General features: G+C 37.3%; 6 protein-coding genes across 9 annotated transcripts; 4 read left to right on the top strand and 2 right to left on the bottom strand.

Moving 5' to 3' along the window:
• Positions 1–818: 818 nt before the first annotated feature.
• On the top strand, positions 819–6,606 carry LOC102612789 (uncharacterized). The gene is made up of 13 exons (XM_006482794.4): positions 819–1,112; positions 1,258–1,606; positions 2,149–2,326; positions 2,398–2,447; positions 2,821–2,913; positions 2,995–3,083; positions 3,232–3,310; positions 3,646–3,728; positions 3,845–3,923; positions 4,077–4,803; positions 4,974–5,054; positions 5,197–5,809; positions 6,001–6,606. The coding sequence occupies exons 1-13, from the start codon at positions 1,081–1,083 to the stop codon at positions 6,140–6,142; spliced, it is 2,595 nt and encodes an 864-aa protein (XP_006482857.1). The 5' UTR covers positions 819–1,080; the 3' UTR covers positions 6,143–6,606.
• A 240-nt stretch (positions 6,607–6,846) lies between these two features.
• On the bottom strand, positions 6,847–9,523 carry LOC102613093 (protein TAB2 homolog, chloroplastic). The gene is made up of 5 exons (XM_006482795.4): positions 8,895–9,523; positions 8,705–8,774; positions 8,023–8,194; positions 7,599–7,742; positions 6,847–7,237 (listed from the first exon to the last, which is right to left on the bottom strand). Exons 1-5 carry the CDS (start codon positions 9,398–9,400, stop codon positions 6,978–6,980), a joined length of 1,152 nt encoding a protein of 383 aa, XP_006482858.1. The 5' UTR covers positions 9,401–9,523; the 3' UTR covers positions 6,847–6,977.
• Positions 9,524–10,151: 628 nt separating this feature from the next.
• On the top strand, positions 10,152–14,941 carry LOC102613387 (uncharacterized). 4 transcript variants are annotated; one of them, XM_006482799.4, is made up of 13 exons: positions 10,152–10,286; positions 11,016–11,141; positions 11,265–11,391; positions 11,797–11,924; positions 12,017–12,086; positions 12,185–12,287; positions 13,029–13,146; positions 13,287–13,368; positions 13,677–13,738; positions 13,906–13,978; positions 14,061–14,144; positions 14,363–14,443; positions 14,529–14,941. In XM_006482799.4, the coding sequence occupies exons 2-13, from the start codon at positions 11,107–11,109 to the stop codon at positions 14,694–14,696; spliced, it is 1,131 nt and encodes a 376-aa protein (XP_006482862.1). In that variant the 5' UTR covers positions 10,152–10,286; positions 11,016–11,106; the 3' UTR covers positions 14,697–14,941. The 4 variants fall into 4 exon arrangements, with proteins under 4 accessions (XP_006482862.1, XP_006482859.1, XP_006482863.1 ...); XM_006482796.4 differs by having other exon boundaries at positions 10,159–10,286; positions 10,904–11,141; XM_006482800.4 differs by having other exon boundaries at positions 10,175–10,276.
• Positions 14,942–15,091: 150 nt separating this feature from the next.
• LOC102614461 (photosystem II 5 kDa protein, chloroplastic-like) lies at positions 15,092–15,717 on the top strand. The gene has a single exon (XM_006482801.4). The coding sequence runs from the start codon at positions 15,267–15,269 to the stop codon at positions 15,594–15,596; it is 330 nt and encodes a 109-aa protein (XP_006482864.1). The 5' UTR covers positions 15,092–15,266; the 3' UTR covers positions 15,597–15,717.
• A 409-nt stretch (positions 15,718–16,126) lies between these two features.
• LOC102614746 (uncharacterized) lies at positions 16,127–19,477 on the top strand. The gene is made up of 3 exons (XM_006482802.4): positions 16,127–16,430; positions 16,799–17,154; positions 17,485–19,477. Exons 1-3 carry the CDS (start codon positions 16,196–16,198, stop codon positions 19,333–19,335), a joined length of 2,442 nt encoding a protein of 813 aa, XP_006482865.1. The 5' UTR covers positions 16,127–16,195; the 3' UTR covers positions 19,336–19,477.
• A 203-nt stretch (positions 19,478–19,680) lies between these two features.
• Positions 19,681–20,778, bottom strand: LOC112498957 (heavy metal-associated isoprenylated plant protein 36). The gene is made up of 2 exons (XM_025101061.2): positions 20,684–20,778; positions 19,681–20,597 (listed from the first exon to the last, which is right to left on the bottom strand). Exons 1-2 carry the CDS (start codon positions 20,688–20,690, stop codon positions 19,864–19,866), a joined length of 741 nt encoding a protein of 246 aa, XP_024956829.1. The 5' UTR covers positions 20,691–20,778; the 3' UTR covers positions 19,681–19,863.
• Positions 20,779–21,088: the final 310 nt, after the last annotated feature.

Genomic DNA, 21,088 nt, shown 5'->3' with positions numbered 1-21,088 from the left:
ATACATTAATTAATTGTAATTCATTATTATAATAATAAATATAATAACAGTGGTAACGGCAACAACAAATCAAAACCGCACTGGGTTGATGTTGCTAGATTGCGACACCACATCATCATCGCCGACATCATCGACACCGGTTGCTGTTAGTGCATCGCGGTTGCTACTACTGCTCAAAAGCGGCCCAAATGGCGACGACACCGGCAACCTGTTGCTGCTCCACATCAACGACTACAGTTTGGCTGCTGGATCGCGGTTGCTATTGCTCGATTTGGCAGCAATGGTTTGGCTGCTACAATTTTTTTTATTTATTTATGGGAGGGCATTTTCAAAATTTTGAAATGTGAATGGGGACAGAATCATCATTCCAATGAATAGAAGATGGATTTTCCACCTTCTTGAAAATAAATCTCTCATTCTTAATTCTCAAATTAGGATGAGTCTTAAGATTTCAATTTTAATTTTCGTTTATATTTTGTGAAGTAACTACTATTAATAATTTTGATTTCAGATTATGATTCCTCATTATAAGGAGTAAACATATCATTAATAAAAATAGTCTTGAATGAGTGTATAATCGCCCAGTGCCTAATAACAAAATGAGTTACACAATAACGAGTGGGCCCATGAAAATGTCATTTGCCAAGTGTTAATCAGAGGCTGTCTCATCAGCCAATGTCCACTTAGTTTATCGGGTCGGTTTGAAACTTAAATCTCCAGCCTCATCAAATTCAAAATTTGACGGTCAAATTTCTCGACACCAGCCCAAAGCCCATACGCCCGTGCGTTTAAATGGAATCACAGAGACCAAACCCAAAGCCACACCCAACACTAACAGAAACAGAAAGATAAGAGAGCGAGAAACAAAGAGGGAGATAGAAACATGGCTGAGTAGCGAAAAGGGCAAAAAAAATAAAAAATAAAAGAAAAAAGAAAAAAGAGGTTATTAGTAAAAAGGAAAAATGAAAACCAATTACTTATTTTAATAATATTATTATAATTTTAATCGAGCGGATCTCTAAATTCTAAATCTCCTCAAAACTCAAAAATTGAAAAATCTAACACAAAATTTCCCTCACTATGGCCTTTCACGTTGCTTGCCCAATTACATGGTATTGTTGTATTACTATTATTATTATTATCATTATCATTATCATCACTTAATAGAGCGAGCTTCTCTCTTTTTCCCTCTATAGCGCTCTCTCTTTCGCGGCTGCTCTTTCATTTTAATTACTCTCTTTGTTTGGCTGTTTGCAGCAAGCGAATTTGCTTCTGCACGCTAGGGTTTCCGCGGAGCGTTCAGAGTTCGAAGGCGCGAAACGACTTCGTTCACGATGTTGTCTTGGTGGAGGAGTTTTTGAAAGATCCTTTGGGGAGATTTAGGGTTTCAAAAGAGGAGAGTACGGTTCAGGTTCTTGTTCCTGAGGTTCCGCTGCCTCCGCCGCCGGCTGTTGCTGTTGTTGATGGAGCTGGTCTTGATGCGGCGGAGGAGGCCGCCGCTGCTGTGTCGGCGCAGACTAAGCGTGTGGCGTTGCAACGCAAAGCCGCCGCTGCGATGGTCGCAGCTGAGGATTATGCTAGACGATTCGAGTCCGGCTATGTTGCCGTACGGTTCTTGATTTTGCTTTTGATGTTCTCTTCTATTTCGATAATTTAAAAAATTGGTGGTTAGGTTCTTGAATTTTCAGCTTAATTTATTATTTTTCTTATTATTCTAGATTTTTTTGTTTGTTTTTTAATTCAAGTAATAATGTGCTTTAGTATATTTTTACTGCAAATGAGACTCTTGTAGGAATCTGTTATTAATGTATATATCTCTTGGCCATTGTAACCTATATAACGTACATTTCGGTTCAGATGGCTTTAGCATTTTTGTTGAGTATCCTTACAGGTGGTAGATGTCACTCATTACTGCTGCAAGCTAATGCATTTTTCACGACTTGTTTTGTTGTTCTAGAATTTGGTTGTCTGATATGGACTGTTTTGACCTTTGTTTCCTTTAATTGAAAGAGAGAAGATAGGAAACAAATTACTGTCAAAAACCTTTGGTAGGACTTTTAAGGAGGGATTCCGAGAGAAAGTTCTCAACCTCCTTGTGAGATCATTTGAGTTTATCTCGTTGTTGAATCATTTTCTTTACTTGTGCAGACTGCCTCAAAAGATATTGCTGGAGAAGAGCAGGGTCAGTCCAACACAAATGTAATGTGCCGACTTTGCTTTGTGGGTGAAAATGAGGGTTGTGAAAGAGCAAGGAGGATGCTTTCTTGCAAAAGTTGTGGCAAGAAGTACCACAGGAATTGCTTGAAAAATTGGGCTCAAAACAGAGGTACCATATTACGGCCTTATAGTTGTGATGTTGCAAACGGACATCGTTCTCATATGGGGCTTTATTTGCAGATTTATTTCATTGGAGCTCGTGGAAGTGCCCATCTTGTCGAATTTGTGAGGTACTCTTTGACATGTATTATCTAACAGTCTTGCTTCTTTTGGTGTGTGAGTAGTAAATTCTCCTCTGTTTCATGTTGACTCTGGTTATAGATTATTGTTTCCTCATTTCTTATATACCTGGTTTCTCTTCCACTTTTTATTTTTTACCAGTTCTTTCTTTATATTGAAAAGACTCAGAGAAGCAGCATAATTTTTCCCTCTTGTATCAATTGGAGTAATGATTTTTGACCGTATAAACTCTCTTTTCAACATGTTATCCGCACATATAACTGCTATTGTAACTTCCGGAGGCAGGGCTGTTATAATTTTTGCAATATGATTTCAATTCTGTTTAGTTTTGTTCTTACACTTTAATCTCTTCTTTTTATATAGATTTGCCGAAGAACAGGAGATCCAAATAAATTTATGTTTTGTAGACGGTGTGATGCTGCTTATCATTGTTACTGTCAGCATCCTCCGCACAAGGTAGGCTTTTCATAGTTTATGCTTGTGCTTTCATGTCTTAGCGAGAAAACACTATTTATTTTATCTTTTTGGTTGATGTAGAATGTTAGTTCTGGGCCATATTTGTGCCCCAAGCATACAAAGTGTCACAGCTGTGGATCCAATGTACCAGGAAATGGCCTTAGCGTGCGGTAATGATTGTTAACACCGTGTGCATCCTTTTTGCTTTAAATTTGTCTTGCTTCCTTAGTTGATGGATTTTTCAGTTCATTTTGCTGAATTTGCTGGTAGCTCCTTTACTGTCGATAGGTTTAGTTATCATTTTTTCTTATGTTACAGGTGGTTTCTGGGATATACTTGTTGTGATGCTTGTGGAAGGTTGTTTGTAAAGGGTAATTATTGCCCTGTTTGTTTGAAGGTACCTTTTTTTCCCCCTCCAGGAATGTGGATGCTTTCGTTTCTTTGATTGTATCAACTTCCACTCGCTGTTATTGTGGTTGTTGGCATGATAGATGTTAGCAATTGAATTCTTTATCATTAGGTGGAAATAGGTCCCAAATGTCAATGATTTAGCAGCTTTTATTTCTCTAGTGAATAATTAATTGAGGATGCGCTTGCGGTCTGATAATTACTTTTTGCTTTCTCTCTATTTCTTCCTCTGCCCTTTTGTGAGTTCTTGACATATGGTTAACTGTCTATTTGAAATATTTCATATGAAGGAAGTTGACTAGATTTCTTTGCCTAACCTTGTAGGTTTATAGAGATTCAGAATCGACACCAATGGTTTGCTGTGATGTTTGCCAGCGATGGGTGCACTGCCAGTGTGATGGCATCAGGTTTGCTGTCACCCTTGTTCATTAAAAGATACAATGAGATCTCTTCTACTGTGCTATCTTTGATTTTATACCTTTTAGATATGGGAAATGCTTATTTGTAAAAAAATGTTTTGCAGTGATGAAAAATATTTGCAGTTTCAAGTAGATGGAAATCTTCAATATAGATGTCCTACATGTCGTGGAGAATGCTACCAGGTTTGTTTGAATTTGATATTTATTTTTTCAATCTCTCTCTTTCTGCAGCATGGCGGGGACTTTGTAGGATTGTTTTCAGTATGTTATATTTGGTGCTTTCTTTCTCTTGTCAGTGTCCATTTTATTTTTTCTAAATTTAATCTGTATTGTCAGGTCAGGGATCTTGAGGATGCAGTTCGTGAACTTTGGAGGAGAAAAGATATGGCTGATAAAGACCTAATTGCTAGCTTAAGGGCTGCTGCAGGTTTGCCGACTGAAGACGAAATATTTTCTATCTCACCATATTCAGATGATGAAGAAAATGGTCCCGTTGTATTAAAGAATGAATTTGGGCGTTCTTTAAAGCTCTCTCTTAAAGGAGTAGTTGATAAGTCACCTAAAAAAGTCAAGGAACATGGAAAAAAATGGTTAAATAAGAAGTACCCAAGGAAAAAGGGATACCAGATGCCTTTAAATAGTAAACCAGAACCTGATCAGAGTTTTGAAGGATATCATGATGTTCACTCTTATGGAAACAGCTTTGGTGATGACACGCAGTCTCCTAAAAATGAAGGACTAGATATACCTTCTTCTGTTGCTGGTATTGTAAGTCATACTGAAGGGGTTTGTTCTATCAGTCAGCCAGGGATTTTGAAACATAAGTATGTAGATGAAGTAATGGTGAGTGACGATGATAAGATATCTAGAGTAAAATTCAAGACTAGTAAACCTCATGACTTGGATAGTGGAGAGGATGATGGAAAACATGTTAGCAAGTCCAAGACTATCAAGGCAAAGAAGTTGGTTATAAATCTAGGTGCACGAAAAATAAATGTTACCAACTCTCCTCGGTCTGATGCTTCAAGCTGCCAGAGGGAGCAAGACTTGACGACCTCCAATGGTATGCCATCTATTTTTCCTTCAAATTTTTACAAATAAAACTATTCAGTCTTTCAATTGCATGTCTCTTTAACAACGTATCAGTTTCAGATTGTCTCTGTGAAGAATATATTCAGGGACACTCTATATTTCACATGAAAAATGGCTTATATCATTTGTACTCATGAGCAGGCATCGAAGACCCAAGCCTGCAAAGAATGAATAGCAAGTTTGTGCTGGATAGGCATGATGGCAGTTCTAAACTCGGTGATGGTAATTTTGGTGATAAAATTTAATTTCTTTTGTTAAGATTTGTATGGTCTGCTCATGAAGCCTTGCTTGGAAATTTCAAATGGAGGATATTCAATTCAGAGGTTCTGTTATTGAAATTGATGTTGTTATCTACAATTTGCAGGAGATAGAGTTGACCACTCTAGCCAATCAAGAGGTTTGAAGATAGCAGGAAGAGGTGGAAATGTGATAAAGTTTGGAAGAGTTAGGCAAGAAGTTTCTGATTCAAACACCAAAGTTAGTAGAGGAAGCAGTGCCGATGAACATGAACCAGAGCACATGCATGTATTGTCCAGAAAAAGAAACATCGACAGAAGCAGGGCTGCAGTTAGCCGTGTGGGTGAAGTTGCTGCATTAAGAGGTGACTGGAAGCAGTTGGAAAGCAGGCCTAATGCTTCAAGGGAAAGCAATGATGATACATCAGTTTTGCAGTCGTTGCCTAAGGATTCCAAGCCTCCGCTTAGGCTTAAATTTAGAAAACCTAATCTTGAAAATCAGAATTCTCAGGTTTCTCAACCTGAAGAAGAAAAGAGTCTAATAAAAGGTCAAAGGTCAAAAAGAAAGAGACCATCACCTTTCACGGAGAAAACATTATTTAATGAAGATGAAGATGCTGCACAATCAAATCAAGACAGTTTAATGAGTGAGATAATGGATGCTAATTGGATTCTGAAAAAGTTGGGTAAGGATGCTATTGGAAAGAGAGTTGAAGTTCATCAGCAATCGGATAATTCATGGTAAGTTTGATATATTCAGATTTTATCTAAGGCTAACTCCTGTATTTTTGTTTCCGCCTCCACCCCATTAGAAAGATAAAACAGACTTTACAGTTACTGTCGTGTAAGTGGCTGGAATGCTCTGCTGTGAGGTTTCTTGTTCATGATGCTATTATTATTTTACTTATTTTTAAATTGTATCCTTAATCCAGGCACAAGGGAGTGGTTACTGACACTGTTGAAGGCACCTCCACATTATCCATCACATTAGATGATAGTAGAGTGAAGACCTTGGAACTTGGGAAACAAGGTGTTCGGTTTGTTCCTCAAAAACAAAAGAGGTCAATGTCGTGAATCCTTGACTTTGGCTCTATGATTTATTATATCATCTTGGGAGTTGCTTCCATACTACAGATGATGAGAGACAGTTTCCCATTCCTAAGGCTCCAATTTCCCGCTCTTCCCTTGTTGCCAGTGGTGTTGACTAATCTTGCCCCACAACATTGTTATTCCATTGGGGGTTTCTCATTTATTCTTACAGAAAATCGTCTCTGTTCAGTTAGGATTGAATCCAAATCCAGGCTGTTCCTTTTTCTTTATTTTGTTGCCCCCTGTTCTTGATCTGAATTTCATCTTATTGACTAAGTATTTAGATGTCCCCCTAGCTAGTGAAAAGATTAGTTTCATGTAGATGTGCATTTGCTATTGATGGATAATTGGATACTGAGTGCACAGCACGTCTAATGTGTAAGCATTTCATGTGAAAATTAAAATGTTTGAATCTTTCAAGGTGCTAAAGGTGTGTATTTGACTTTTAATCATTGTGAATTGTTCAAGGAAAACGACCTATTTTTGGCATCACAGTTTTGAGTGCTTGATAACTTCGGACGACTGCCGGCAGAAGATTATTTTGGTATTCCAGTATCAGAGTATCTGGGCTACTAAAAGCCGTGATGACGTGGTTTCAGGAAAATGAGAATACAGTAATCTGGGTTCAAGAATAAATACAGGACTCTGTCCAACATAACATATATGCCCAATGAGGTCGGCTTTGGGGGAAAAAAAAGGTGATAGGCTATGGATTTATATTGCCATTTGAAGGCATTTAACGTAGAGAATGATAATGTGATAAGAAAGGTGATAAATCTAAGTATAGGAGATATATGTTTCACTCTTGATCTAGATGGAATCATACAGGCGGAGGAGGCAAGTCAAGTAAAAGCCAAAATCCAACACAGTCCTCTGAATCTAATTCTTCTTGAATGGCGAGAAAATGTAACCCCCCACAGGCCTTCTTCGCTGCTTCCCAAGCTTCAGCTTCACTTGTTGTTACGGGATTTTTCTTATAATTAGCATAAATATAGCGCGTGGATATTCCAACAGATAGAATCAAGGAACCTCGAGCAGTGTCCGTTTCGATTGAGCAGACTTCCAGCCCATTCATCCAAGCTGCAATAGCACGGGAAAATGTTTATTTGTTCATTCATAACATAAAATAGAATAAGTCCTTGAAAAAAAACATAAAATAGAATAAGGCATACTTTGGTGAGGTTATAAATATAAGTGCAGGTAGTGCACAATCAATAAGTTCGACTAGAACTTACAACTTTTAAAGTTGGTAAGCAATGAAGCTAATGTATGCTATATTAAAGTAGAAGCTCATAGCAAATACAGCAGGAATCCAGGAACTGGAGTGCATTTGGCCTAATCTACATCTAGCCTCAGAGTGGCGGGAAGAACACCATAAATAAACAAAATAGTATAAATTGGATGGCTGATATATACAAGATAGATGAAAGGGGAAGTGCACCTGCTAATGGTTTTGCACGAGAAGAAGCAACAGCAAGTCCTGGAATCAAAGTTTTGTCATCGACTTCAATTCCCAATAAATCCAAATCAAGACTTGCACCAAATACAAATTTGCTCTCTAAGGATGACACCTCTTCCTGAACAGCTGAGAACAGAATGTAAAATTAGTATGGGCTAGGGAATTAGCTTGGGAAATATAACTGACAGATAGATATCTAAAGACTGAATTTTGTACATGCTGCCACCCCTTTTGAAAGTTTAACTTCCAATCGAAAGCGATTATGGTTGATTGATGCATATTATTAAAAAGTGTTATGCCATTTCCAATGTATCTAAGAATACTTCTAAAGTTGGTAAATCTGATAAAAGGAATACTACTCTTGTATCTGCCAATATCATTTATAGCAAGAGTACTAAGCCCTCACCTGAAAAGGGCAACTGGACAAATGCCCATTTGTCTCCAAATAAGTTGTCTGGAAGTTCCATTGGGAAAGGATTATCTAATGCCAGAAGCGGCTTAGATCCTTTCTGAAAACCAGTATGACGAGTATACACAGTCTCATAGCGTTCCTCCAACCAGAGAAGTAGTGATAGACACTGAAAAATGACGAAGCAACCAGAAATAACAAAGTAAATAACAGAATGGAGCTTTTCCAGGTAGAAACTGAAGCCATGTATGAAACTACAAGCTAATTTCTTTATAGCAGTTTGATTTGATTTGATTATTTTGCGCATATGGATAAGAACTTCATTAAGGATTGACCGGCAAGCAACAAGTATTCAGTCGATTTTCTCTTCTTTCAAGTACTACTTCAATGGCAAAACCACAAAAATGCCTAAAAGTCTCCAAGAAGAACTCGAAATTACATGAAAATTCCAAAATTAAAAGGCTTTTTCACAGAAAAACTTTCAACATTTTGCTTAATATCCTCAGCAAATGTAACAATGAGATGACATTTCACATGATTTCTCATGAAGAAATGCATTGATAGATGAAGTTAACTCAATTTGTTTGTAATCCACAAACATCAACTTTGTATTTACATATCACAACTTCACTAAAAGAAAAGAAAAGAACTAGAATCTCATCAACATAACCGAACCCACCCGTTTACTCGGGATTGGCTTTATATCTAGCTCTTTACATGCCTTTGTTATTATCGTTTGCATCTGTGATCTGCAACCCACAAACAAATCAATCATCAGTTGCTTAAGAAAAAGACAGAGAGCGCGATTTACACACATGAACAGATGAACAGAGATGTAGTAAAAGTAAAAAAATTAGGACAGAATTCACCTGAAGAACCGGATTTTCTCCGGTATAGGAACCCCAAGATCATCACATATAGCCACAATAGCTTCCTTTAAAGTGATGCTATTGATAACATTATTAGGAAAGTACTTAGTATATTGAAGTGAAAGTGAACCATCACATACAACAAGCTCCCATATCTTTTTTCCTCTAATATCAAGAATCGGCCTGGAGCAAAAATCCAGCTCCCACTCTGTGATGCTCTCAGGATCAGTTTCTTCATCAAGATAGCTCAGTTCCTGAGTTGGGTCATCCTCAACATCATCAGCTTCAATTTCAGCATCTGCTTCTTTGGGTACTGAGAGTGAGCTTTCTGACACTGACGGCCTTGGTCGAAAATGCTGAAGTCTTGGCGGGGTATTTGTCAAGAAATTGAAGGAGACGTTTGTCGGTTTTGTTAAAGAAGTGAATTTAGAGATGGGTTTGTGAGAATTAAGGGTTGGCGAATTTGTGCTTGTTGAATTGTTGAGGCTCAGAGCTGCTGCTGCCATTGAAACTCTTGTGAAATGTGATGATAATGAATGAGATTACACGGCCGTTTGTTCAGTTATTTATCGACCACATAAATGACACTTATCAGTTAGTGATCCATTGATTCTGGGTCTGCGCCGGTCTTGAGTTGAGTTAAATGACCCCGGTTAATATCTTTGGGGTGAACTTGGAGAGGCCACGCAATCCCATTATATTATATAACTCGTGTGAAATGAAATGAAATGAAATTTACGAAAATGATTAAAATAATTCTAATTGAAATCACACATATTTCTTTTTGTTATAATCTCTTTTCACCCATAACCTAAATCAACAAATATTATCACTTTCTCATTGACTTCATTCATATAAATTATTTATTCTTTTGCAAAAAAAAATAAAAATTTTTAGATAAAAGAAAGTGTCAAATTTAAATTTGTATAATATAATGAGTCTAAATTAAATTTTACAATCGTCTAGAAGAAATTAAATAAAATATAAACATACTTTTTATAATTTCTTACCATCATGTAATTTTTTTATTCATTTTTCAAAAATTATTTTGAGCTCCACCACCAGAAAAGTTTCTATTTTAATTAAACTTATATTTGTCTTTTCAGGCATGCTCACAAAATATAATTACAAAAGGTTGGGTTTTTATAAGGATATTATCGGGTGCTAAAAGCATTGCTCACATTTAAAGTTAGGATCCATGGCGGACCCAATCAATTTCAATCGGACAGTTTGAGCCCAAAAAAGAATTTAATATTTTAATATTATTATTTTGTTGCAGTTAAAAAATACTGTACTGGAAAAAACAATAAAACGCTTTATCTTCCTCGGTCGGAGCTTGAGCATCAGTTGATTCAGTTCCCGCCGCGCGTATCTTCCTTCACGCAAGCCCTAGTCTCTTTCTCTCCTCTCTCTTATCTTTTAATATATAAATATTTTCTTATATAGTTTGTGTTCATTCGCTTCATTGAATTCACATTTACTACAAACTCTCTTTAAATTCGTATATGTTAAGATGTTTATGGAACTTCTTTTGTGTATATTTTTCAATTAAGGTTCTTTATATATATCATATGTTGTATAGTGTTCTTCTGTTCAATTTTATTTTTTATTTTGTATTCAAATCTCTTTGCTTACATACATGTTAATGTTAGTTGTTATTTGGATGTTTTTATGTGGGAAATTTTGTGTGCTTAAAGTGGGGGACCAAGGCTTCGTTTGGGATTCTTGTTCAAGTTCTTAATCTATAGTTGCTGTGACTGTATAAGTTAATGGTGGTTGGTAGCCATTTGCGGTCCAATAAAAGCAGTTATGATTTCAAACTTAAGTAGAGGCACAACAGTTACAAACATATCCTAGAACCTAGATCTTTTAAGTGAACAAATTCCAAGCATCTTTTTTAGTGTGCCCTGATGCCTTTGGTTACTGCACAAGTAAATCAACTTTACTCCATGGACTCTTTTGCAAGGTTATACTTGCTTCTGTATAATGTAGTTTTATTTAATGGATAGGTACCTAAAGGAGAAGGCTATGTATGATTAGAGGGATGGTGAAGTTTGCAGGGTCTTCTTTGATATCTTCATTTACTCCATTTGATTCTGTTCTCCTGAAAAAACATCGCAGATTTTCAGTAAATAGTTTCTTCAAGAATTCAAATAATCCAAGGAGCTTATCTACTTGCACTCAAAATATTATACTGCATACAAAAGCTGAGATGGTTGCTAGTCAATATCTCCCTCCTTGGTTTAGGTAAGTGATTGCAGTCTTTTATTTTTTTGCGGGCTCTATATTACTGAATGTTTGGATCCTAGTAAGATGAAGTGACTTTTGGATTCTAATAAGATGAAGTGACTTTGGTTTCTTGATTTCCAGTGTTGCTCCAATGATGGACTGGACAGATAATCATTATAGGACTCTTGCCCGTCTCATTTCAAAACATGCATGGCTTTATACAGAGATGCTTGCAGCTGAGACAATTATTTATCAACAGGGAAATTTGGTAAGTTAATAAAATGATTTATCTGTTTTGGGAACTAAAAGAATAACCGTTCTTTTATTTCCTTGTTAATCGCTAGATGTTTGTGATTTATTAGGAAAGGGAATTTTGGGCCTATGGACATGAATGTTAGGAACTAGGAAACCATTGAGATTGAGTATTGAGGAACCTTGGATATATATAATTTCTAATTCTTTTTTAGTAGGCTCATGTCACAAGGGGACTTGTTGATGTAATGGCTAATGAACTTAATATTCTTTGAGCAAGCAGTAGGAGGATTTTACTTGATTTTATTTAATGTCTTGTCCTTATCAAGATGTGTTTGTTCCCTTATTTAATGAGATTTTGGAACACTTACTTTGTAGCTAGTGCACAGTATAATATTATATATTTGATTACGCTGCTCAGGACAGATTCTTGGCATTTTCTCCAGAACAGCATCCCATTGTCCTTCAAATTGGTGGTAGTAACTTGGATAACCTGGCCAAAGCGACTGAACTTGCCAATGCATACAACTATGATGAAATCAATTTAAAGTTTGTATATTTCTTTTAGCTTATTTATGCTTCCTTTTTCTTTTCTCACTAAACTCAGGCCTTCGTTTTTCTTTGATTTTTCTGATGCCCAGTTGTGGATGTCCTAGTCCTAAAGTAGCTGGACATGGGTGCTTTGGTGTTAGTCTTATGCTTGATCCAAAGGTATGATAGCTGACTGGATTGTCGTTTTCAAGCTGACTATAAAATGGTTTCTTTGCGAATGGTCTCTCATAAAGTCATTTGGTTGTTACAAAAAAAAGTTTGTTGGCGAGGCAATGTCAGTAATTGCTGCCAACACAAATGTTCCTGTTAGCGTCAAATGCCGAATTGGTGTCGACGATCACGATTCGTACAATCAGCTCTGTAAGTCATTTTATTTTTATTTTATTGTGTATAAGGCAAACAATTTAGAGTGCTGTTTCATTTAAAAATTAACATCTTTTCGGAAGAAGAGATTATACATGGAATAGCTAGATATTAAGAAGCAAAGAACAAGAATTTTCAGTTTATGTTTCTGCATGGTTTTTTCAGTGGATATCTGCTGATGGCTTCCTGCTAAATTCCATGTCTTTTATGGTTCATAGTGATCTGGAACCAAGTAAACCATGCATGTAAAAAATGTAGCTTCTCATGGATAGGACAGTGGATGAGTGGTAAAGTGGTTAGGATAATAATTGGAGGGATCGTGGTTAGTTAATAATGTAGCTTCCTTGATTAGTGTATAAAGTGAAGGATCCCTAGTTGAAATGGTTCATCTATGCAAACACCATTTTGAGATTAATTTTACTGGTTGAAGGTTCTGATTGATAGGAGGATAGCACAAAACTGCACAATATTCACTTTCCTATTTCTTTTCAATGCCTTCCAATTTTCTTTGTTTGGTAGCTATGGAATTATATCTATGTTGCAAGATTATGTCTCCCATGGATGACTTTGTTGTCATGCTAATTTAGTTCAATTCCTTGAACCAACTAATCTGTAATCTTCTTCCCTGTTGCCTATTGGGCTTGGAGTGGATTTTGTCTATAGTTCTGTTTATTGCTGATAACTTTTTTGGGACGTGTGCTAAGCTTTGTACCCGGCCTCCTCCTGCCCTCTTTTCAGGTGATTTCATCTATAAAGTCTCTTCTTTATCCCCAACTAGGCATTTCATCATACATTCACGGAAGGCACTGCTCAATGGCATTAGCCCGGCTGAAAATCGAACAATTCCTCCTTTGAAGTATGTGCTAGACATATTCATTTTTTATTAAGCTTTAGTTTGGTTCGTTTGAGAAGGTTGCTGATGATTTTTTTTTTCTTTATTGACCTTTTTCGTAGGTCTGCCTTTAATGTAATGTAATATGGTTTTACTTGGTGCAGGTATGAGTACTATTATGCCCTCTTGCGTGACTTTCCAGACTTGACATTTACACTAAATGGAGGCATTAATACAGTTGATGAGGTAGCTTTTGTCAAACTACTGGTATTTTGACCTATGAGACCTATAATCATGTGCAAAATAAAGTTGATGCTGAACCCAATACTGGCATTGGTTACCAGTGCCAAATGTCTTGAAGTTCATGCCACCCACCTCTTCATGTTCTGTAATCTAGCTGAGTCACTGATCTTTTCATTTATTTGCTGTTCATGGTTAATATGGATGTATGGCTCTCTTCTAATTGGGAATTGCCTTCATGAGGAGTTAATCACATCTTTAACAGAATTATTTTATTTGTTCCGTGCTCACTTAACAGACATTTTCCATTACAGGTAAATGCTGCGCTAAGGAAAGGTGCTCACCATGTTATGGTTGGACGTGCTGCATACCAGAAGTATGTATAATGAATGATTCTGACATCAGCAAAAACTTTTGAACTGGTCTTGTTCATTAAATGATTTTCTGTTTGCTCTAATTTAGTGATAAAAGTTGGGAAGGAATGTAATCAAGACGTTCCTATGTTTTACTGCTTGTGGCTGATCTGTTGACTGAATTTTGCAGTCCTTGGTATACTTTGGGACATGTTGATACTGCAATTTATGGTGCACCAAGCAGTGGACTGACACGACGTCAGGTTCAGTAGTAGATTTGACTCCCAAATAGATTCACCTGCTCAATTTCTATGATTTGTTGACATGTTTTTTCCTCTTGTTTAGGTTGTTGAAAAATACCAAGTATATGGGGATGCCATTCTTGGAACATATGGCAATAATAGACCCCATGTCCGGGATGTGATGAAGGTAGGGATATGGTTCAACATTCTGGATTATCACTTCTTCCTTTTCGTTAACACTTACATTCAATTTTCTTTCCTAGATTTATATATGGCCTTACATTTCATGACAGAGAAATTATTAATCTCTCTTGTCATCTCCTAGTGGGACTTGTGTGTTTTAACTTTTATTCAAATTTAGCTGTTATTCCTTCCATAACATACTTTTTACATACTATGCCGCAGCCCCTACTCCACTTCTTTCATTCAGAGCCTGGAAATGGTCTGTTTAAGCGCAAAGCCGATGCTGCTTTTCAAACTTGCAAAGTACGTAAATTAAGTGCCTCATCTAGAATATTTTCTGTAACCTTCCTTGATCAACATTTGACAGTGTTTCTTCTTGATGTTTCAGACAGTCAAATCTTTTCTTGAGGAAACCATTGTAGCAATTCCGGACTCTGTTTTGGATTCACCTATTGAGGAGGCACCACGTGGTCGCGAAGATCTTTTTGCTGATGTACACGATCTGCTTCCTCCTCCATACAAGGCAAGAGAGCAAGAAGTATTGTATGCTTATTAGCTTTGACAGGAACTTGAATTTCCATCACCATTAGTTGCTATAAAATCTAAAGCTCATATGTATTCTTTCCAAATCTTCTAATACCAGCCTGATTGGCCCACTGTAACGGTATTTATGAAGCATATTAGAGAACAGAACCAAATATTTTTTGTCACCCTTGTGTGATGGCACAAACATTTCAACACTCAAATGTAAAATACTATTGGATTTAAAATGCTAATACTATACATGCGCCCTCTCACTCATGATGAACTTACCTATGCTACGGTCCATCGGCAACAATCATTGTGCATGAGATGAGGTCTAATCTGCACAAGATGATGGCGCATGCCCCCAATATTGTCTAAAAGGTTCGTACAGAATCACAAACAAGTGATCCTTAATTTTCTTAGCCAGAAGTTAGAAGCAAGATTGGGTTACAAGATGGATGAAACAAGCTACGTGGCAATAATCCATTGGTTCAAACTTATCTTTGATTGGATGTGAGAACCAACTTGATCCATCGAGGGAATAAAATTAACTACAGAGCCAAAAACAAGAGGAAAAGGAAAGCACAGGACTACTGTGGAAATGGCATCACTGACCATGACGGCCTCCTTCCTCTGCAGCGCCAGCCAGGCTCCGGTCAACGCTGGCCGGAGACTTGCTGTTGTTGCAAGTGCAGAAAAAGGAGCAAATGGTGTAGGTGAAGGAGAAAAAGCTAGATTGAATGTTGGGGCGAGCAATGGGAATGGGAGGAGAGGCTTGATGTTTGCTGCAGCGGCTGCATCTGTTTGCTCTGTTGCTGGAATTGGAATTGCAATGGCAGCAGAAGAGCCAAAAGCAGGCACCCCAGAAGCCAAGAAATTTTATGCCCCAGTTTGTGTCACCATGCCTACTGCTAAAGTCTGTCACAAGTGAAGGGTTAACAGCTTTGAGCTTTGCTTCATTTTATGCAATGTATATTTGGTGTCGAAATTGCTGTAATGTACAAGTTATTGTGATCATCTTTAATAAATGCAAAAGGCAAAACCTTCCTTCATCTTGTTTCTTTTTTTTATTATTATTATTTTTTAAAATTCTGTTACATAGATTCCGAATTACTGAATTTGCCAAATAATTATGCAATAAAAAAATCAACCAAAAAATAAAAGGAAAAAAAGTGCGATACGTACATCCTCCATCTGTTCATCAATCATTCATTAATTTTATCTTATAATATATCAAAATTTATATTTTTCTATCTTCTGAACTTGTGTCTTACCTTGTATCCATTTTTATAGAAAAAATAATAATAATAATTACTCAAAACTGAAATAGGCTGCAAACGTAGCTTTAGAGCTACGGTATTACTTAGCAAATATCAACAACCACTAACCACAAGACACGTGCATAGCGATAGCATAAAACTCCTCAAACATTCGCTATAATTACAGTTTTATCAATGTCTTCCCTGTTGCCGTAAATACTCAAAATTCATTAATAACGCACAACACACGCAAATCCAAAGCGAGTAAACAATGGAAGAAGAAGCAGCAAATGCAGCCAACAGCAACAGCAATTATGATACTTTGTGGAGCTCGGAAACGAACTGGACCGTGGCCGATGGCTTCCTCGCTGATTCCATCACTTTCGAATCTCTGAGTATCAGCGACGATAACGATGATCATCAAAACACCGACAGCAATCCGACGCTTAAATCCCCTCTGATCCTTCGCCCTCCCTCACCTGATTCTTCCCCCTGCGAGATCACCAGTAATCCCTAGACTCTCTCTCTCTCTTTTTGGGTTCCTTCTTCTAATTTAAATTTCCAGTTAGAGCAAATAAATTGCATATTGTTAAACGCAATTCATATCAAATTAATAATTAGCGAAATTTCGTTCGTGGTGGATTGAATCTTGATTTTCTTGAAAGCACCCACTTTTTTCAAAATTAGATGCTTTTTATATAAAATTAATATTTAACATTAAGTTTCTTTATTGTTTAGAGTGCTTTTAGCGTTTAGTTTTTTGATTGAAAGGTGCTTTTGATCACTAGAGGATGTCTATACAAAATTGATAGTTAAAATGAATGGTCTTTGTTAAATGGTATATATAACAAGTGAATGAACAACTTTGCTGCAGTTACTTTTGCCCAAAAATACGAGGTGCGGCAGGTATATGTCCGGAGCACCGCTCGAATATATGAGATATACTATGCACCTGATCTTGGTAGTAGCAATGAGTATCTATGCACTGTTCGGTGTGGTGTTGCTACTAGAGGGGAAGAAGTGCTTTGCGCCCCCAGTTTGGAAGAAGCTGTCGCGCATTTGAAGGGAGCTAATAAGGAAACTGATGAAAACAAAAGCAAAAGTGACAGTAGTTTAAACACCAATGAAGATGGCTGGGTTGAAGTGCAAGCTCTTGATTCTCCTCAACTCGATAATGGAAACAGTCTTCCTCCATCAAGTGGTAATGTAAAGCATGGAGAGAGGCTGCAGGTAACTAAATTTGCACTTTTTTATATTCAAATATCTGGAGGTTTTCCTTTGCATTTCATGATGTTTTACTGTTCGGATTTTGTTGGGTGGGTTTGTTTATTTTCTAGTTCCATCTTTGGTTTGGATAGTTATAGTGGGCCATATGCGAATATGACTGGCCTTTTTTATATCCTTTTATCGGAGAAGGGAATCCAAACGTCAAACAACAATAGGAATACTGCTAAATCTCTGCCGTGGGCCAAGGGTGCTTAATGAATATAGACAAAATTACACAGCATAATTGACATTTTTTTCAGTTTTATACTGTGTTACTGACTAAAGAAATTTCAGGACTTTTATGAGGCTACAGCAGAGATCAATGATGCAGAACCTTGCATGTCCATTACTCTCAGGATGCTTTCTCTTCAGAACAAAGGATGCATATTTGTTGATGAAATATATGTGCTGGGTGATCCCATTGAGCCTTCAGATCCAGAGAACAGAGTGGGTCAGATGGAAAACTCTGCAGGCAGTTCTCTGATGGCCATGTTTATGCCTGCTCTTGTGCAGTTATCTAAATCGAGAACTGCAGGTCAAGTGCTAGGTAATCACACTTTTGATAGCAAAGAAAAACAGAAGTCCCAAGAACTTGACTCAAAAGAAACTGATTCAATCAGTGTTGCTAACAGTATCCAGAAGGGAGGAGATTCTGGCTCAGGTGATAAGCAGGAAGAGAAGTCACATGAACCAGTGAAGGCTACAAGCATACCAGCTCATATGGAGATGCCTGCACAAGTTTCAGATACAGTATGCAAGCATGATTCACCAAGCAGTCATGTTGATAAAGTCCTGGACCAGCTTGTTTCTCGAGTGAGCAGAATAGAAGATTTCATTTTGAGGTTTGAAGAACGAATGCTAAAGCCCATAAATAGCATTGATGCAAGGCTCCAGAGAGTGGAACAGCAACTTGAAGAACTCACCAAGAAACCCCAGAATTATGGATTACAGTGCACAAGAATTTCTGCTCCGGAATTTTCTTGGCATGAATCAGATGATAACTTCTTTGATAACAATGAAAATAGTGTGGTTGAATCAGATTTGAAGGGTTATACCGTATCAATTCCTGCTGATGATGTGGCTGACTCATCAAACAATAGTCAGTCTCACTCAAGTCTCATACTTACTGATTCTGTTTCTTCAAATGCTGGGGATGAGGAAGAAAATAACGTTCTGGAAACAACAGGTTCTGCAAATGATAAACCAAAACTTGCTATGTCAGTTGATGAAGCTTTAGCATCGGCACTTGCCGGATTCTTGTCTTCAGTTTCGACCGAGCCTCACAAATATATCCAAGCTCTCGCAATTAAAGCCCCCGATTTTTCAGTTGAAGAGGATAATACAAGTGGCAAAAGATCTTCACCTGAAGTTGAAGGTAGAAGAGCTACTGATCCCCCTATCTGTTTCAATGCAGTGGATATCACTGAATGCACAAATGAGTCACTATCAACTTCCTCAAATTCAGAGAGTGAAATGAAAGCAACAAAATCTGTTGATGATCACCACTCTGAGAAAGCAGGTGGAGGAGGAAAAGATGAGTCTCTGGAATGGATCATCCACTCAGTGGTTGCTGTGTCTAGACCCGAGGTGGCAACTGAGGACAAAAAAAATATTGAAGTTAGTGACAGAGTGAACCACATTTCTGATGATGCATGTGAGACTGGGAACCAGCTTCTTGAAAGTCAGTCCGATGATGGCTCTGAAGGAGCTGTTCTGAACTCTGAATCTAGCATTAATGAAGAAGTTGTGAAAGACCAATCCGACAAAGATGTTCTGCGTGATCTTCAATTTTCATGTGCTGCTTCTGTTTTGGATTTTGAAATTCCAATTCTGGACGTGAAATTTGTTTCTGAGGAAACCTCCAATGTGAAGTCACCCTTTGAAGCCCTTTTAGATGACGTACCAGAGACAAATGTTGAAGCTCCATATGCTAAGGAAGATGATGATAGTTCTGAAAGTTTCCAGCAAGATAACTTGATTTCGGTGGATGATACAGAATTGACTAGTCCTGCAAATGGTAACCATCTCTCTATGGATATGAACTACTGCAGTTTAGATGATATGCCTTTGTATGCGGGAGGTGGGAATCTGCACGATTATTATATCTCCAACAAGAAGGAAGCATATGCTTCAAGTCTCATATAAGTGCCTCTGTTAATAGCTTAGTTGGTCATAGATGTGCTTGTACCCAGTCACTGAAGCTGTGGAAATAGCCATGCCTTAACTGAATTTGTACATAATCTGGTTTAGACGATCTACAATTCTGAGCTCAAAGCTTTTTGTTCCATGAATATGGTCGTAGTAGATACGCAGCCTCCGCATCCTCGGGTAGAACCCCGGGTTGAGGTTGCACACATTGAGGGTTACAATGTGCTTTCTGATTACTTGAATATGCAAATTGATTTCATTAACAGCAGAGACTGATTCAAAGTTAATTTTCATCTCGGGCACAGATTTATTACTCAAAAATCATAATTAAATCGAATGAAGAAGCAAACGAATAAAAGATTAAAATTAATCTGTATGAGAACTATAAAAGAGAGGTCCTGGATTACACATAAAATCATGAAACAAAGAAGATAAAAATTTAAGGCAATTGCTGAAGAACCTAAATGGCTAAATCCTACACACACACAATTACACGCAGGGCACGTTCGACTCTTCATCTCTAGCTCAAGGATAATAATTATCACTATAGCTGGTGTAGTGGATCATTGGATTCATTCTAGGCGGAGGCCTTGGCTGGTAAAGACCATACGGGGGAGGAGGCATCAACCCATAACCATAATATGGACGCATTGGCCTTGCAAACATCATGGGTGGGTACTGATTCCCATGATATAGTCTCCGATCACCATAAGGAGGAGGAGGATAGCCAAATGGCCCCGGTACACCATATGCTGGCATAGACGGCCTCGGAAAATGCCATTTACTGGCTGCCGGAGACTTCACCGACGCAATTCCCTCGGTGTTCTTGTTACCTGAAGCCTTGGCTGCTTTATCCTTCTTTCCAAACCAACCACCAAAAAATTTCTTACTCTTTTTTGCACTTTGCTTGTTCATGGGATTCTCTTCTTTTGGTGAGCTTTTCATAAGACACGGATGCTGCCAGCTAATGTTTTTACCGACTTTCTTTGGTGCATGGGAATCACAGTTTTCTTCATCACAATCATCACTGGAATCAGAAGAAGAATCAAAATCTTTAATTTTGACACCATGAGTTTTCCTTTTGCTTGAACAACAATTCTTGCCTTTTCCATTATCAATATGCAGGGAGTCTTTGTCAAATGAATAAAGCTCGGCCTTTCTGCCCCACTTATCGAATTTTTGTATTAATATCTCTGGGTCTATGCTGCCTGAAACTTTTAGCATCTCTTTTGCTGTATCATATTTGACAGAATGAAGTCCTATGAAAAAAATAGTTAAAAGAATATATTATATTTACCGAGAGAGTAAGTTATATTATTACAATGTTTCAAAATAGTGAAACTACCATCCATTTTCTTCAACTTGTTGATTGCTTTCTCCACACAATCGTTGCAGTGATTGATATCAACTTTCAAAGTGAAATTCTGCAAAGAGAGAGTATTGGAAAAATATTTTTAAAAACATGAATTAAACAAAACAATAATGAACATAATAAATCATTTAACAATTTTTAATTTTTGAGTGCTGACATCGATACGTTTTAAAATGAGAATTCAAGACTAAATACATGTAAAGAGCCTGCAAGGCATATACCCAACTCCGAAAAGATAATATATATATAATAAATGTTACCTTGGTGGGTAATTCGTGGTGTTGCATTTGGGATAACTTGAAGATAGAAAGATTATGCAAAGAAGAATGTCTTAAAAATTTTGCACGGGTTTGTATATGTAGAGAGAAAAGTTTTGTA

Source organism: Citrus sinensis, chromosome 4 (assembly GCF_022201045.2).
Source record: "Citrus sinensis cultivar Valencia sweet orange chromosome 4, DVS_A1.0, whole genome shotgun sequence".
Taxonomy (NCBI): Eukaryota; Viridiplantae; Streptophyta; class Magnoliopsida; order Sapindales; family Rutaceae; genus Citrus; species Citrus sinensis.
Note: the sequence above shows the minus strand (reverse complement) of the source record. Positions and strands in the feature narration are given on the sequence as shown.